Here is a 17587-nt window from a genome sequence, read left to right on the forward strand (position 1 = left end):
CACTTGATAACTCATCCAACTTTGATGAGTCATATGCCATGTATGCAATTTGTGCGACTTTGGTATGTGCCTGTCACGCCCCGAGCCTGACATACGTCCCGAATTGACACGCGACGTCACCAAGTACTCGTATATCTAACATACCCATCTCCGAGATATGACAAAACACAACTCGAGAATCAAATCTCATAGTAATTTTTTTCATATACTTTATGGCTACATCTAACCTCCTCGTTAGACTGCCTACGTACCCTCATTAGAGATCAAGCCATTCGTAGTTCACCTTCACTATAACTCGACATATAACACAGTCTGTTCAAGCCAAAATGCATAACATTCCTCAATCAAACATTTCGACTTGACAAACATGAATTATTCGATTCAAACTACATAACAACCCTCATGACAGTCAAGGTTTCTATTTCATCCATCATATAAATCATTATGTTTCAACATAAATCGCTATTCATATCATGTAATATATCAAAGAATCAATAAAGCACAATAGTATCCTTTAGTCGCATTGATCACTGATCTAATCATTTTAATAACAATCATATTCAACATCCTTCCACAATCATCTCAAGTAACCCATTCCATGATATCAAGGAGGCACAATATTAACATTTAATTATGTTAATCAGTCAATTAGATCATATCTCAATGCTCAAAATTAATAAAGGACTTCTATATAATTCCCTGCCTGGATTTCAAGTAATAACTTGATAATTCTAATGTATATTCACAAGATTTATTGTGGGTAATTCCCATTCACTTGAATCCAGGGTACAAGTCTAACTTATGGAAATGAGCAAGAGTAGGGATTCCAGACCACTCAACGCAATCCAAAACTATCAATCGGTTTCTCGTATGTAAATTAGTGTCATCGATCACAATCTATAAACATCAAATATAGAATCATGCTTTATGAAATCATAATCAAGTCACTGACAACTTCGAAGGAGTCACCCAGACATCCAACGATTTTTCTAATTCAAAGCACAAGATTCTCAAAATCCATCGTTCATATGTACATTAAAAACTAGGGCTAGAGGGACGCAGTTCAGCCGAAGCCTACATCTTTGAAGCTATCTCAATCCAAACTCAATGAAACCCAAGGTGGATACGATCCTGGACCATCACTCAATGGAATTGGGGAGTAGGAGGGATTCCGGACCACCTCTCAACGGAATCCGAGTGGATACGATTCTAGACCATCACTCAACGGAATCGTGTAGTAGGAAGGATTCTGGACCATCTCTCAATGGAATCTGAGTGGATACGATTTCGGACCATCACTCAACGGAATCACGGAAGGCCAACAACCATATGTACAACGGCTCAAAGAAATGAGACAAGCACAAGTTACTTAATTTACAAAAGTTCAACCAAGGGAAATAAGGCACAAATACTAAATTTAGAACGAATCAACGAAACGTGAGATAAAACCATATCGAATCAACAAATCCTCATCACCATGGGTTAACGGTCTACCACTAGTCCTCACATTTCATTACAACATGCCAAGCAAACCAATCAAACCATATTTCAATATATACATATCAAATCTCATTTCATAAACTTAAATCAATGTATCAATATTGGAAATAACAATTCAATAGAACATATTCATAAAACCAATTCATATCCCCACCGGATCATAATTATGAAAACATGGGTAATAACCAATATCACATATATTAAAGTCACCCACATTTTATCATATCATACCATCTATGCACATCAACCACCTTTCAAATATGCCAGTCAAATCATATATCACAATCCTCATCAGTGCACAAGCCAAATCATGTTTAATAAACATAGGTCTATGGCTAAATATATAAAATCACATTTCAATAGAAATCATATTCATAAGACCAATTCTTATTCACAATTGGTACCAATAAAAGAAATTAAGATAATAAACATATCATATATATTCAAGTCGCTAACAAACCAATATAGGCCCACTAGATTTTCACTAGTAATACCCTAAGGTCCGTAAACCATATCTACAATAGCATACTAAAATTTGGTGTCAATTCAAAGGTAAGATCGCCAATTGCTAGAATATTCAAGTGACGGACCTTATCGAAAATATACTCAACCAACAACATTTCATAAATCAAATGTTACATATCAGAAAAATTCGACTTTTTCCAAAAATTCTCAAATTTCACAAGAATGAAGATCTCAACAAGTAGAGTAAACTTTATGCCTGTGGCCAAGGCCAATTTGGTTGGAAAACATCCAAAACTGGCCACAAACCGCCGGAAACCCTCAGGTGGGTGTTCTTCAATTCGACTTCCTCGGTGTTCTAACGCCCCTACAGCCTATTGGGTCTTGTTCCTGGGTCGGGGAGTTGACTAAGGGTGGTGGGTGGTGAAACTCACTGGAACGGCGGAATCGCCGTCAAAGCTCCATGGGTCACCTGCACAGTTTTTACACGGTTTTGGACCTAAAAACCCTTAACTTAGGGTGGAAATGGAAGATGGGAGATGGTGGAAGAGGTTGCAGGTGATGGATAGTTAAATTTTACCTGAAAAAAATGGTGGAATTGGCCGAAAACCACTCCGGGTTGGCGTGGGTAAATGGGTCCACGGGAATGGAGGGGAAATATCCCCTTTCTTTTCATTCTTCTTTTCCCTCCCGTTTCCTCTTCCTCCTCATTCCTTCTTTTTTTTTTTTGCCCTACTCCTAATCTGATTGGTCCCCCTTCCCCTTAACCTTTAACCCACATGTGGGAATTAAATAATTTCCACAATCTAAAGTTCACAACTTCAAACGTCTGTAACTATACCGTTATAATTCGGACTCGTAAACGGCTTTTGCCTATGCGTTCGTGGGTTCAAGACCTAATCAAAAACGTTACTTGTGACCTCAAAAGGTCAACGAGTAAATAATAATTTTCCAAACTTCACTCTTCGTAACTAGTTTAATTGAAATCTAATTTCAAATAAATCAATATAAATTCTCGAAAAATAATATAAAATCTCAATAATACAAATGCGTAGATTATGACACTGAAATCCAGGAACGGGATTTCACAGTGCCACTTGTAACAACCCGTCCCCAATTATTACAATTTTTATAATTTTAAAAAGTGAATTTACAAAATGCCCTTCAAGACAAAGTGTTGACTTTTGTTGACTGCGGTGTCGTGTCACGTAAGATTGATTTTCTTAGCGTATCCTCGTAGGACTCATCGTTGCGAACACGTGGGGGCAAACGGAACGTAGTTTGGAGTTACTAAAGTTTAAAGTTGGGGGCATTTTAGTAAATTGGTTTACTTCTGGAATGCTCCAGATTTTTGGAGCAAAATCTGGAAATGCCACGTGTTTGGCCCACATTAAAAGGTAAGAGTGTTGGGCGGTGGAGATGAAATATAAAAGAGAGAAAGGAGGGGGAACCAGACCAATGAGAAAGAAGAGAAAGAGAGAGTAACCAATGGGAAAAGAGAAAAAGGAGGGAAAGGAGGGAGGAGAGGAAGGAGAGGAACCTGCCGGGTTTTCCTTGACCTATGCCCAACCCAGCTTCTCCACACCTTCCGACGCCTTTACAGGCGATTTTTCCAGCGAATCGCCACCATTCATCACCTAGAAAACATTCCACTACCCTCCCTCTTCCTTTTCCACCTAAAATTATAATGGATTTGGTTGTATTTTGAGGAAAATATCCCGACGGAACCATGGGCGTGAGGACCCTTGGCCAAGATTCACCAAACTTGAAATGTTTTCCTTCAATTAACACCACAAATAGACTCTCCATGAACCTAGAAACAAAGCCCAATCAACCTTGGAGGCATCGGAGCTTGTATGGAGTCGAATCAAGAACCACCCATTTCTAGGGTGTAGGCGGGTTTTTATGAAATTGAGGCTTTTCCTAACCAAATTGGCCTTAGTCATAGGTCTGAAAGTTGCTTCACTCATTGAGATCTTCATTTTTTTAACGTTTGAGAATTTTTAGAAATAATTGAATTTTCCGGTGAGACTAGGCGGCCGACCGCCACCAGCGGTGGCGCGTGGTCGCTGATGCTATTTTGCACTAAATTGATATCCTAATCTCATATTTGATATCCATATGACGTGGATTTGAGTATTGTGAATCTAGTTTGATTAAGGTGCGTTACTTGATTATTATAGCAATTGACGATCCGATCGTTGGATCGTCACTAAACTTTGATACGTTATAATACGTAATATTTGAGGATATTAGAAACTTACGGATCGGGAATCCGAAGTATGGATCTTTCCAATTAGGACATGTAAATTATATGTTCTATTGATAAGAATTCTAAGACATGATTTGATAATTGTTCTAGGTGCCGATCATTCGTGACGCCTTGAGATTGTACTAGGGAGTTGTAGCGCAGACTCCAAGTGAGTGGGCTTTTGGTTTTCTATATATACGTATGTATACTTTACGTTTTTCCTAGAAATTGTTTTAAATGAAATGTGATTGAAATACCATGTCATACTTGCGTTATATTTTAGTATATGCATTGGTGTATTCATGTATAATGTTGCATGATGCTGCGGAGCCTAGGTAAGCTATTGGTGAGTACATTATGATGTTAGTGGTTGTGATGTATATGTTTATGCCTGGATGCATTTGGTACTCATTATCCTACACCCCGGTGTTAGTGTTTTGCCCGAGGTCAAGGCTAGCCTTCATGTGATCGTTCACCTCCTAAACCGTACACTCACCTTGGATCCAAGGCAGGTGCCAGCCTGTCGTACATACCACATTAGGTGGTTCCGACTCGTAGGTGACTTGCGATACTTCGCACAGCCTTCACGTGATCATAGCACTTAAGCGAATTTATTTACACCCAACCTGTTGTACAAACCACATTAGGTGGTTCTGACTCGTGTGCATGTTTAGAGCCGTACAAGTCATGTTAGTTGACTCCAGTTGGCATATCATTTTACATTGATTTATTTCACTTGGCTTATTTCATTGCTGAGATACTTGACTTGGCATATACTTGGTTTTCATTACTCTTAAGCATGATTTCTATATACATATGTATTATTATTTTTTGGGAAATTATACGGGTTTTACGGCGAGAGGTTATAATGTTTTCAAAAGGTTTTTATTAAAAACTTTATTTTCAGGCCCACTCACCCTTGTTTTTGCGCCCCTCCAGGTTTTAGTTGTTGGAAGTTCATATCAACAAGGATTTGTGGCGAATCTTAGTATAGGTGGCTACCTTTGAGGGTATGATCCTTACCCATACTACTGTACTTTACTTACGCTTTGACGTTGCTTGTGAAATGGGCTCGTTCCCGCTCGCAGTGCACTCTAGTCCTTAGGCACTTTTAGGATTAAATTTATTCATATTGTCCACAACATTATACTTTATGGCTTCGTTACCTTCTAGGTGTTGGCCAGCACAGCTCGATTCAGAGTCCTAGTGGATATTCCAGGTCAGGGCGTGTCACCACTTAAGCTCAAGCAAGTTAAAATTTAATTTGTTGGTGAACATTAGTTTTACCGAAATTTTGGATGTCTATAGATTTTTCACTTACAAATAGTTTTACGAAGAAATGAAAGTTGTCAAAAAACAAATCCTGAAATGTTTGTAATACCAAGATAATCATTAGGGATGGTAGTCTGGTGATTCGGACTAACAATGACTTGAGAAACAATTCTCTTAGCTTTGGAGAGTAGAAGCATAGCTCTCTACTCTTCCAATAATCTGTTGCTCTCTTAGTTTCGGCTCTAGGGTATCGCCTTTGATCTTAGGATTAGGAGTCTACTAAAAACTATGGTGGTTTGATCCGTGTGCATTGGTACAAGGTATGTAGGCAATCTAGTTGGGCTAGATGCAACCGAATCCTCCTTTTGGTAACATTCTTGTTCGTGATTTGTATAGTGGTTTGTAGGCAAACAACAACATGATTGTAGTCACTGTATCATTGTAGTTAGGATTTGCTATTTTGCGCTATATGTGTGGAGAAAACCTAATTTTAAGGATGCTTTAAAATGATCTCCTAATGCGTAGTTTGAGGAATTATGAAACAGGGCTTTTCACTCGTTGTCAAAAGTTGAATTGGAGATGTTTGTCTAGTATTTAACAAGTGTGAAGGGGTGAACAAATTATTTGGAAGGCTAAAATAACTCCTTGCTGAATTCATACAAACCAACAAGGAAGAATCAATTGAAAGTCATTGGAATCCCCTTCTTACAATTATATTCAAATTGAATGTTTCCAATTGTGGAGTTGGTAGTGTTGTTGGTGCCATCATTAACATGATCATACCATATTATCATACCTTTATTATAGGAAGATGACTTATTTGACACACTGAGATTCCGTCCTAATAAAATAAAGATATGTGTAAATTTTTATTTGCATATCCTTGTTTCATTGGCACGGGGGATACCACATGACGATGTACATTGTTATATAAATTCTTCTCTTATTATAGAGGTTACGTACATGATTTTTCACGAATGAGCGATTGAGATTTAATTAGGAAAGCAAAGTTGTACAGAAGTGAAAGCACGTGTACAAATAAGTGTATATTCTTATTATTTTTCTTAATAATTTTGTATGTAAAGTAGAAGATAAAAGGTAAATCATTTATAATCTAAGAAATTAGTGGGTAGTTAACTTTCCTCTATATCTCTAATTTTTAAATAAATAAAAATTTAAATAAGAAAGAAAGAATAAAAATTATAAGTAAAGAATAAGATGTAAAAATCACTTTGTACTATGGTCTAGTGTATTGTTCTTCACTCGTAACTGAAAGGTTTTAAATTTAATTCTCGTTAAAGATAAATTTGAATCATATTATTATAATTAGTTCATTATTATGGTTAATTAAAATAATATCATTTTTTAATTAAAAAAGAAAAAGAAAAAAGGAGAGTAAGGTGGAATAAAGTGTGATAAACACCCAAGCCTTAGCCACTGACTAGTGAGTGTGAGAGCGACTGCGACCAGCGAAGGAGCAAACACGGAGAGGGAAAGAGAGGGAAAGAGCGGGAGAGAGTTGAGAGCAGCAAAAGATAATAATGTTGATAACGCTCAGAGGAGCCTTTTCTTCCTCCCCGCTTTGCTTCAACACACCCCATAGCCGTAGCCGTAGCCATAACCACAGCTTCTCTCATCTTACTCCCTCACCCTCTCCAGCACTGAAAAGATCGGTCTGCAAACCCAGCTTCTCCGTTCAGAGAAAACCCAACTCCACCACTACATCTTGGAAGCTTGGCGTTCTCTCCAGCCGGTAATTTCTCATTTTCTTCTTCTTTTGACGGAATTCTGGAGTTTTCTCCCACTTGGGTTTTTGGATTTTGGTTTGTAACGCATGTTTTCAGTGACGATTTCATAGTCTCTGTTTGTTTCTTTGTTTGTTTACACTTTTCCATTCACAAGTGCAGCAGTTCGAATAGCAAGAAATTTAAATTGATGGTTTGGATTAGATAGAGTCGAGATTCGAAAATATTGATAGCATTCCCTCTCAATTTGCAACCTCAAGTGCATATTTGACCATTGAATCTTGCAATGCATTCAATCAAAGTGAAAGCTACGCGATACTGTATGAATTCAATTTGTTTTGTGTCCAATTTAAAAGAAAAGAAGAAAAAAAGACGGCTTGAAGTATTTCCTAGAACTATAAAGCTGAATTATACAGATATGAAAGTTATCGAGCTGATTTAAGTTATTTTGCAGCTCAGAAGCCTCGGTTTTTGATCCCTTGGGTATAAATTCAGATGTCAATTCTGGTGTAAATGCTACCTGGGAAAGTTTTGTAGGCATATTATCACAAACGTTTGAGAGTGCCTCAAGTTCGAAGAAGGAGAAACCCACTTCAGCTAGAGGCTTGGCAGGTTTGTTTCATAAAGAATAAGTAATATAGCTTAAGATCCTTAGATATTTTCAAGTTGCAGTTAAAATTTGTAGTTTACAGCAGTTGATTAGGATACTTTGACATTCACAGCTGCAATAGAGGACAGTTCCATTGATTTTGGAGACTTCTTTAAAGGCCCATTACCCGGAAAGTTCCTCAAGCTGTTGGCATATCTGGCCTTGTCTCGACTTGGGATATATATACCTCTTGGTGGGGTTAACCGTGAGGCTTTTGTTGGAAATTTGGACGGTAATAGTTTATTGAGCACCTTGGATTCTTTCTCTGGAGGAGGCATCGGAAGACTTGGGATATGTTCACTTGGTATTGTTCCATTCATCAATGCCTCGATTGTCTTCCAGCTTCTTGCACAAATTTATCCCAAGTTGCAGGATCTTCAGAAAAGAGAAGGAGAAGCAGGAAGAAAGAAAATTGTTCGGTATACTCAATATGCTTCAGTTGGGTTTGCCATAGTCCAGGTTAGGGAGTTAGGCCTTTCTTTTCAATTGCTGCACTCATTAATCAAAATGACAATATATGTTTTGATGACAACATTTGGAACTTGCAATCTATTTGCATACATATCATTGTTTTGCTAGAAGTAATTGAGGATTCAGTTAAATATCTAGGGAAAGAGTTGTATTGATAAGCACTACAACAATAGTAATTGCTAGTTATGGTGGCAACACAGGAGGTACTGATAGTCAAGGACACTCAAGCTAGAATGATGTGGTGATACAAGTGGCATGATGGTGGTGTTGATATCATTCCAGTGATAGTGACAAATGACAATAGTACATAAATGTTAGGATGAAACGTTGGTATTCATGAAAATATGGTATCGTCAGAACTCAAAGTAAAAGTAATGTAAACTGAGGGTAGTTCTGATGTCTGATGGTTTTGGGTAGTTTTTATTAGGAAAAGTGGTGAATACTCTAGATGAATCTGGAATCTAAGTATGCAGTTCACTGTAAGATATTGGGGCAGTCTGGGAGGTTAATATGTGCACCCAGTTCTGAAAATTCCTTTATGTACATCAAAATATAACTTTTGAATATGCTGTCTGTGCATGACTTTTTAAAAAATTATTATTTCTTGAGATATTCTTGCAATGTGCTTATATCTGCCTCTTTTTTAATGGAAGGCAATTGGCCAAGTATTCTACCTTCGTCCATATGTCAATGACTTCAGTACAGAGTGGGTTATCTCTTCTGTTACCTTATTGACACTTGGCTCAGTATTGACAACTTACATTGGCGAACGAATCACAGACCTAAAACTCGGAAATGGCACATCTCTTTTGATATTCACAAGCATCATCTCGTACTTTCCAGCATCCGTCGGTAGGACTGTTGCACAGGCATTTCAGGATGGTAACTATGTTGGACTTGCCACCATAGTTGTCTCCTTCTTTGTATTGGTCCTTGGTATTGTATACGTTCAGGTAAATGCTTCTTTTAATACAAATATCTGCTTTCTGGATGTTGAGAAACATTCGCAATGATCTAAACAAAGGGTTTCAGGAAGCAGAAAGGAAAATTCCACTTAACTATGCCTCAAGGTATAACACCAACAGAGGTGGAGGGCTTCAAAGATCTGCTTACCTACCCTTTAAGGTTTGTATTCTTGCTTCTTAATTTTCTGAAGTGGTAGAATTTCAGAGGATTTATGGTCATAATGCTAATGATTAGAAAATACTAATGTGGACATACTTGGAAATATGTGTAATTCTTTCCCTGCCAATTCAGAGTGGTTTTGATCACTTAGACCCCCTTATGGGATAGAATCTCTTCGTTCGCCCACAAAGGTCAGCAGAGAGACGTTTTAACTATGTCACCATTCAGCAAATTTATATGTTCCATTACTGGTTCTTGCTTACACATAAGTGTACTCTGTTGGAGAGTCTTCTCAATTCCTACTTGGTTAGAGTGCCAAGAAATTGGGAATGCCTGTCTTGCAAGTAAGACTACTACCATTTTTTTCTATTTTATTCCCCTCTAGTTGATGAGGGTTCCCGTCATACAGAAAGAGAAATAATATTTATATAAACCTTTCACTGCCTTACAAGCATTCCTCAATGTGATGTTTCTTGTCAAAAGATGGAAATAGAACAACTGGAATGATACCGTATCCATGTTCTTGTGCTTTAGTGGTGTTATTCCACTATCACCAAATCTCCAGTCTCAGCAGTAGGTTCTTTTATCACAACTTTTCTCCCTGTAGGAGTATCCTTTCTATGAAATTGCCACTTTATGCATGTTCTGGCCAATTCACTAATTATTTTCTGATCATTAAGATGTGTACATAGTACATACTCATTTGCATGTAAATGTGTGTTTTGTGATTGAATAACCTTTTTCTAGCAAAAAAACTAAAAATCTCTTTCCACACCTTTGTAGGTTCTGCCTTTTCTTCTGTTTTTATTTTATTTTCTGCTTACTCATGCAGTATTGCATGAATAGACGTATGTCGTGCTTATGAAGATAGTAGGTGCACACCTCAACTCAGGAAACAAAAGTATAGGAAGGTGATTAGAAAAGTTTCATTTTACTAATCTGCAATATCTAGGTTTATTTCATATGTTTTATATTATCATCGTGCATTCTGCATTGTTATAACCTTTATGATGAACTCAGCCTGCCTCTGGTGTACTCACTATCCTTTAGTATCCTTGATATCAGGTCAAGTGACATTCTGTAGATAATTGTTGTTACCCTTGGCTTCTAGTGTTACTGAATACATCATATTCTTCTCTTTCTGATATTTCCATTTCTTTTCCAGCACCCTAGTTTCAAGTATTCTATATGTAAGATCTTTGCCAGTAACAAAATTCCCTTTCCATTTTATAAACATCACCAACCAGTGCTATGGTTGCTTCTCAAAAGTGCTCTCCTTTCTTTTGTTCGGCTTATGTTAATGATGATTTATTTTGAATACTGCTTATATTGACGCTAATTTATAGATACACTTTTTCCGTCCTTATGCCCAATCATTTTTTTCCCTAATATGTAGTTTATCTAAATAATTCAACTAAGCAGGTGAATAGTTCTGGAGTTATGCCAATAATATTTTCTACATCATCATTAGCTCTTCCTGGTACTATAGCACGCTTCACCGGTTTAGCTGCATTGAAGAACGCTGCAGTGGCTTTAAATCCAGGGGGTAAGAAGCTGCAATTTTTAGTGGTAATAGGTGTTGGAGTTGGACATAAAAGTTGATAAGAATAACAACTATGTATTGGCTTATATACTTATACACTATCTTCATTTCAACCTGCATGATTGAGCTTGAAAACCTGCTACATTTTTTCCATTATTCACCTGTATATACATCTAGTGCATCATCAAACATATTTTATCGTCAAAGTCTTCTGCTTTGAATTTGACAATCTTCTTGATAATTAACTACAGATTTCTTGTTCGTTGTCAATATTAAGTGATGACTGGACTTGGGCTTTTAGTTATTTTGCTTTTTGGTTTTGGTTTTATTATGGTTATCTAGAGATCCTATGGAGTTTTGAGATGAAATTAGATTTTTTTGTCATTTGAATTTTCATTAATTTCCTTGGGGAAGTTGTAATGATAGCATCCATTACGGATGTAGGTTAATAAATTGAATGACAGAAGAGGAATAGTTCCATCGTCTAATTAGCACTTATATTCCATTTTTAGCATTTGGAACATCTGATATGCTAAAAGTTTCCAGTTAACTTTTTGTAGGTTCTTTCTATCTCCCCACCAACATCCTTTTAATAGCCTTCTTCAACTACTACTACACTTTCCTACAGTTGGATCCTGATGATGTAAGTGAACAGTTGAAGCGCCAAGGTGCATCAATACCACTTGTACGACCGGGCAAAAGTACGGCTGCATTTCTTAAGACAGTAAGTTTCTTCTTTGTCAAAGAAATATGTGGTTGATTATTTGCATTACTACCATGGATGTGTCTAATCAGTCAGCTTGATGCTCAATTAGCCATAAAACTCTTTTGTAGAGTTAATTGTGATGGGTGCATAAATTGGCATGTTTCCTTGGTTTTTCAAGTAGCATCAAATTTAATAACTAGTGAATTGCCATCGAACAATCAACCTGTGATGCTAAGAGTGAATATTAATAACATCTTCCTGTCTTAAGTGTCCAATTAGTTGCCTACTGTATCAAGTTTGAAAAGGTTATTATGAATGACTCATGCAGCTTTCTTTATATTGGTTTTACTTTTTCATAGATTGGTTATGATTTTCAAATAGAAGTATCCCGTACTAAGTTATCGCTTAAATGTCTTAGCTATTTACCTTCGTGAGTTTTCTTGAATGTCCAACGAGAATAGATTGGAGTTGGTTCTGTTGACCCTAGAAATTACAAAGCCTACGTGGCGCCCAATGCTGAGTAATTATGAGCTAGCTACGTAATTCTTGTGAATGAGGGCATGCCAACTCTCAGCTGAGCTCGGTCGCGCAAGTAGAATAGATGTGGCGGTGGTGGTGTTGAATGCGATGCTGACTTCTGTACTTGAGCAATTATAGCAAAGGAACACATCTTGACCTTGGGTTCTAGAACCTAAAGACAAGGTTTCCTAGATCATTGTGAAGCTCAAGATGGCCTACACCATCTTCGGTCACCTCAACTATATTCGTGAAAATATAGGTGCGCCGAATCGGTATCAGGCTGTAAGGACACAAGTACTCAAAAGAGATGAGCATTTTATGGTGAATGTAGTTTGGCTATCTGAATGTTGAATTGCGAAAGTGCACCGGAGAGTAACCAATCAGAGAACACTTCACTTCGTTGGGAAGCTGATGAAGTGACCTCTTTCGATGAAAAAGTTCGAAACTCTATTGGTTGAGACTTGGATAGATAACCAACTAACCAGAAGCTGTGCTGTTCACTTGTCCGAACTGAAGGTGCTCCTAAAGCGCCTAGTTCTACCACTCTAGTGCTATTCACTTATCTGAACTAAAGATGTCACCGGTTGCAAACACAGTGCTATTTACTTATCCAAACTGAAGATGTATTGGCGGGAGGGTTAGGATAGTGTTTTTCTCAAGGATGTGAGAAGGGGCTCTCTACGTTGCAAAACCTCTTGTATTTATAGGGATGAATTTTGTGATGGCCAAGTCTACCGGATGACGTAATTATGATGATATTCTGATTCGTTGGCATATTTGCTGAATATACACATAATTATTCTTGGCTGAAACTCTATTGCCTCCAAGTCTTGTCATCTTCGACCGGGACATTGAAGCTAGATTGATCATGCGATTGATTTGAACCTTTATCTGGAAACAAATCATGATCCTCAATATTTTTCTCATACAACAACTTAGAGTATATGGACCGAGTGCGTGCTGGGGTCCAAACAGGTCCATATTACCAAAAATAAAAAAAAACTAAATGAGGTTGATTGGTGCATCTGTTTTTTTCCCCTTTCCAGTAACTTCAATTTATGTCTTGAGCGGTGAAGATGTGGAAAAAAAAAAAAGCTTAATTTCAACTGACGGAACTTAAGATATTTGGGGTTACCCCTCTCTTATTTAGTATAAGAAAGACATTTGATACTATGCATTTGATTTTATTCACGGTAATGCCAACTTGTATATTCATGGCTTTCAAGGTTGATTCACAAAGCATTTTTATGTGCATCATGCTGATCCAGTGAACTTCCTTTTACTTTTATCGGGTTGCAATCCAACTTTCCATTGAAGAGTATTGCAAAATAGTATATTGCTTCCAAGTTCTCTCCATTGTATCGCTTTTTTCCGTATATGGATGGTATTCTTGATATTCATTAGACATGGGAGTCCTTGATACGTATTTCTGGTTACCCTCTCATATATTTATGACTTCAAGGATTGATTCACAACATAGCATTTTGTTTTTAAGTTCTCTCTATCATATGCCATTTTCTTACTTTTTCTTCTTCTGTGGATCTCCGTCAGAAAGCTTGAACTTCGTATTAAATGTTAGATCTTGTCGTCTTAGAAATGAAATGAATTATTAATGTCTTTTGATGGTTGGATGCAGGTTCTAAGTCGAATATCAGTGCTTGGTTCAGCCTTCCTGGCAATCCTGGCTGCTGGTCCTTCAGTGATTGAACAAGTGACGCACCTCACTGCATTTCGTGGATTCGCAGGCACATCTGTTCTCATCCTTGTTGGTTGTGCAACTGACACAGCAAGAAAAGTTGAAGCAGAAATAATATCTCAGAAGTACAAGAACATAGAGTTCTATAACATTGATAAGTATGGCCCGTAATGCATGACAGATTAAAAACTTAGTCTGCTGTACAAAGGATGTGTATGCAAAGGAAACTAGTAGGGACGAGGGGATGTGGTTTGGCATGAATAGAGTTTCATCTGTTAGACATGTACGAGTTGAGATACTAAAGATCGATTGAGGCTTGTACGTATGCTGCACTGCATCCACCAATTTTCTTGTAATATTTGAAAAAGACGTTTGGAAATTCAAAGGGAAGCAGAAATGAATTTGTAATGCTCAGGTTCTTACCGTCAAAACTTAAAAGCACGGCTGATTTAGAGGTGGAAAAGAAACCTAAAATTCCAAACCGAATCGAAAAAATCTCGAAATCGAACCGAAAAAATCCCAAACCAAACTGAAATTAAAAAAAAATTATTATTTAATTTTAAATATATATTTGGAATTGGAACAGTCATCTGATTTGGTTGAGATTTATTCTCAATTGTTGAATCTAAATAAACCCTCACTCAGAGTCTCAACCTCACCTCACCCTCCTCATCGTCCTCAACTCACCCTCACTCCATCACTCTCTTTCTCGACCTCACCTCACCCTCCTCGACCTCACCCTCACTCAGTCACTCTCTCATGACCTCACCTCCTCACCCTTGTCGCCGATTTCTCTCGATCTCTCTCCTCCTCCTTATTCGCCGTCTTCGAATCCGGCCACACCCACATCACACAAGTGACTCACCTTTCTCTGGACTGACCTATCACCTCTATGATCTCTCTCCCTCGACTTCTCATCCCTCACTGTGGAGCCTTCCTTCTCATCCCTCACTGTGCACCGATTCTCCCCCAAATCAGGTAAATTTGGGAATTAATTTAGGGTTTGAATTCTAGAATAGGGTTTGTGAAATTTGTTCATGTTTTGGATTGGATGTTCATGATTCCAACCCTAATTTAATTTCTATATTTATGTTTACCATCAGGTAAACGTTTATGATTTTATTTTCTTTTTCGATTTAGGAATGAGGCTATTACTGGAATTTGCAAGGTAAAGTTTTCTGGGTTTTTACTTTGTTGCTCCAAAAGGGTCTTAGAAAGTCTAATTCTTTAATACATTAATGTGGGTTTTGTTCAATTGGTGGGTTGTAAATCTCTTATGGATAATATCTAGATTTTCATTTTTTAATCCAAGGGTTTTGCAGCTCCACATTTTGATGTGTTTTCTGCTCTAGTTTGTTTATTTTTCATGAAAGTTCTGTATATTTTTCATAATAATTTTTGTTGCTTCTTTTGGCTTTGCATCATCTAATTTTTGATTTCAGGAAATGGAAAACCAGAAAGTAAAAATACATGTTTTGATGGTTTTTGCCTTCAATTTTTGGGGCTTTGTGAGGTAAATTTGTTAATTTTTTTCCTCGTTTCTAAGATTGCAGTATTTGTATTTGCAGGACCTCTCCTAGAAGGTTTCATCCTTGCAAGTTGTTCACCGATCTCCGAAAGCCTTAGCTGTGAAGCAATGTATCTTTGAACAATGCATGTGTGTGACTTATAAACCTAACTCTTAGTTAAAGGATTTGAGTTTAACTTATAGGTGAACATAAATTTAGAACTCTTTTTCTTTTTATTTAGATTACATCTATCATTTGGTTCATATTTGGTAATCTGGATTTTGTTTTCTAAGGTTTTTTTCATTTGGTTAACACTTACAAATAGGAATTTTGATTTGAAACCAATTTGAGTTAGTTGTAGTTTGGTTTGTGGAAGATGATAGGAGCATATTTAGGCGACTTAGTTGGCTTGTTCTTGTGCATTTACGTTGTTATTTCTTAGTTCTTTAAGTCTTTTAAGCCATTTTCGTATGTTTTCAGGTTCTAAGGGCTAAAGGAGCAAAGAAGTGCATTTTGGAACACTTTTGGGCTAAAGATGGATAGCTTATGCTTGGAGCCAAAGTGTTGGACGAAATTAAAGACCAAGTGAGCCTGGAATCGAAGGAAGAAGGAGGAATCAAGAATTGGAAACCAGTTTCCATTATGGGGAGTTTCTATTCTTGAAAGGTTTCCAATTGTGCAAGTTTCCAAATAATGTTGGTTGCCTAAATCACATGTTCTAGAAGCCCTAGACATGCCCTAAATTGTGCCGCACCTTACCTTCCTTTTCTCTCCAAATTTCTGGCCTTAAAGTCCTTTCCCTTTCTTGCCGTGAGTTAGCTTCCTTTTCTCTCCCAAAATCTGCAAGATTATGTCACAATCCTTTTCTTAAAAGCCTTAGCCGCACCTCCCTTGACCCTTCCTCTTTCTTGTCGTGCAAGGGAGAGGGTTCTTTCCTATTTCCTTGCATTAAAACACATTCCTTTTGTGTGTTATGCTATTACCGCAACTTTTAGGTAGGTTCCTTTAAATTTCTAATTTGATTTCCTATTTCTAAAAGCTTTTGACTTAAATCCTGATTACCTAAATAACCTAGGGTTTTAATTCCTGAAATCCTATAAATAAACATCCTTGTTGTAGCGACAAAACTCTCCATTCATTCACCATTCACGCCAGAAATTCATCCCATCCCTCTAACACATCCATACTTCACCATTCTTCATATTTTTTGCCCAAAACCAAGCCTTGCCGTCCCCTACATCCATCCCAACCCTAAATCCATCATTCTACATCATCCATAATCCCTAAACTCACCATAATCCCTTGTGCCGCAGCAATTAGGAGAGGAAGGAAGCCTTGAACGTTTCATGCTTGTAGATTGGAGCGTTCTTAGGTGTACTTCGTTCTTGTTTTCAATGTTTACTTTGTTATTATCTTCTAAGTTTGCTGTAATTATGAGTGGCTAAACCCCTAATTAGTTAGGGGAAAGTTTGAAGCCATGAACATGTTTGAGATATGAATTGATTTCTTCCAATTGTGATTTGTTAAGTTGTGATTGCAATTCAATTATCTGTTTTATTCAAAACTTGTTCTTGTATGTTGATTAAGGATGCATACTTAGTTTTCATTCATGAACTTGATGCTAGTTTATAAACGAGTTTCACCTAATCGTCACAAGTTTATAAACATGAGTAGTGAAGGTTGCTAGTCACAACCGCGTTAATTGAATTCTTGGCAAGAGTATCATGCATTCATAGTTACAATTGCCTTGTCAACACTTATGATTTTCATAGAGCATAATGATCTCTCACTGTATCTCTTCTATGCATTCATGTTGAGGACCGTTGGAGAATAATTTGAATTGTCGCATGCATCATCCAATTCAATGACATAAGGAAAGTTTGAGGGTTAATTAGTGCATCACGGTTAACTTGGGGTGTTGAGCATCATAGTTAGTGAAAAGCAATTGGAGAATCGATTCATATACAAATGTGTCATGTGTGGAGAATGGACCTCTAACTAATCCATCCATCATCTTGTTTCCAAAATTCGTTTTACAATCTGCCTAGTTTTATAACTTGTTTTGTTATTTCAATTTTCGTCAAATCAAAACCCCCTTTTACTTTCTTGTTCTATAGTGTTTAGAATCTGTTTAGTTTGT

The 17587-nt window shown here is 37.2% G+C and overlaps 1 protein-coding gene across 1 annotated transcript; it reads left to right on the forward strand.

Moving 5' to 3' along the window:
- The first annotated feature begins 6917 nt into the window (after positions 1 to 6917).
- LOC125474080 (preprotein translocase subunit SCY1, chloroplastic) lies at positions 6918 to 14347 on the forward strand. The gene is made up of 8 exons (XM_048577510.1): positions 6918 to 7238; positions 7685 to 7842; positions 7953 to 8338; positions 9004 to 9303; positions 9383 to 9475; positions 10898 to 11021; positions 11579 to 11742; positions 13880 to 14347. The coding sequence occupies exons 1-8, from the start codon at positions 7027 to 7029 to the stop codon at positions 14108 to 14110; spliced, it is 1668 nt and encodes a 555-aa protein (XP_048433467.1). The 5' UTR covers positions 6918 to 7026; the 3' UTR covers positions 14111 to 14347.
- The last annotated feature ends 3240 nt before the right edge of the window (positions 14348 to 17587 follow it).

This window comes from the organism of the source record quoted next, unplaced genomic scaffold (genome assembly GCF_019419815.1).
Source record: "Pyrus x bretschneideri cultivar Hongxiangsu unplaced genomic scaffold, Pyrus_bretschneideri_v1 Contig119, whole genome shotgun sequence".
Taxonomy (NCBI): domain Eukaryota; kingdom Viridiplantae; phylum Streptophyta; class Magnoliopsida; order Rosales; family Rosaceae; genus Pyrus; species Pyrus x bretschneideri.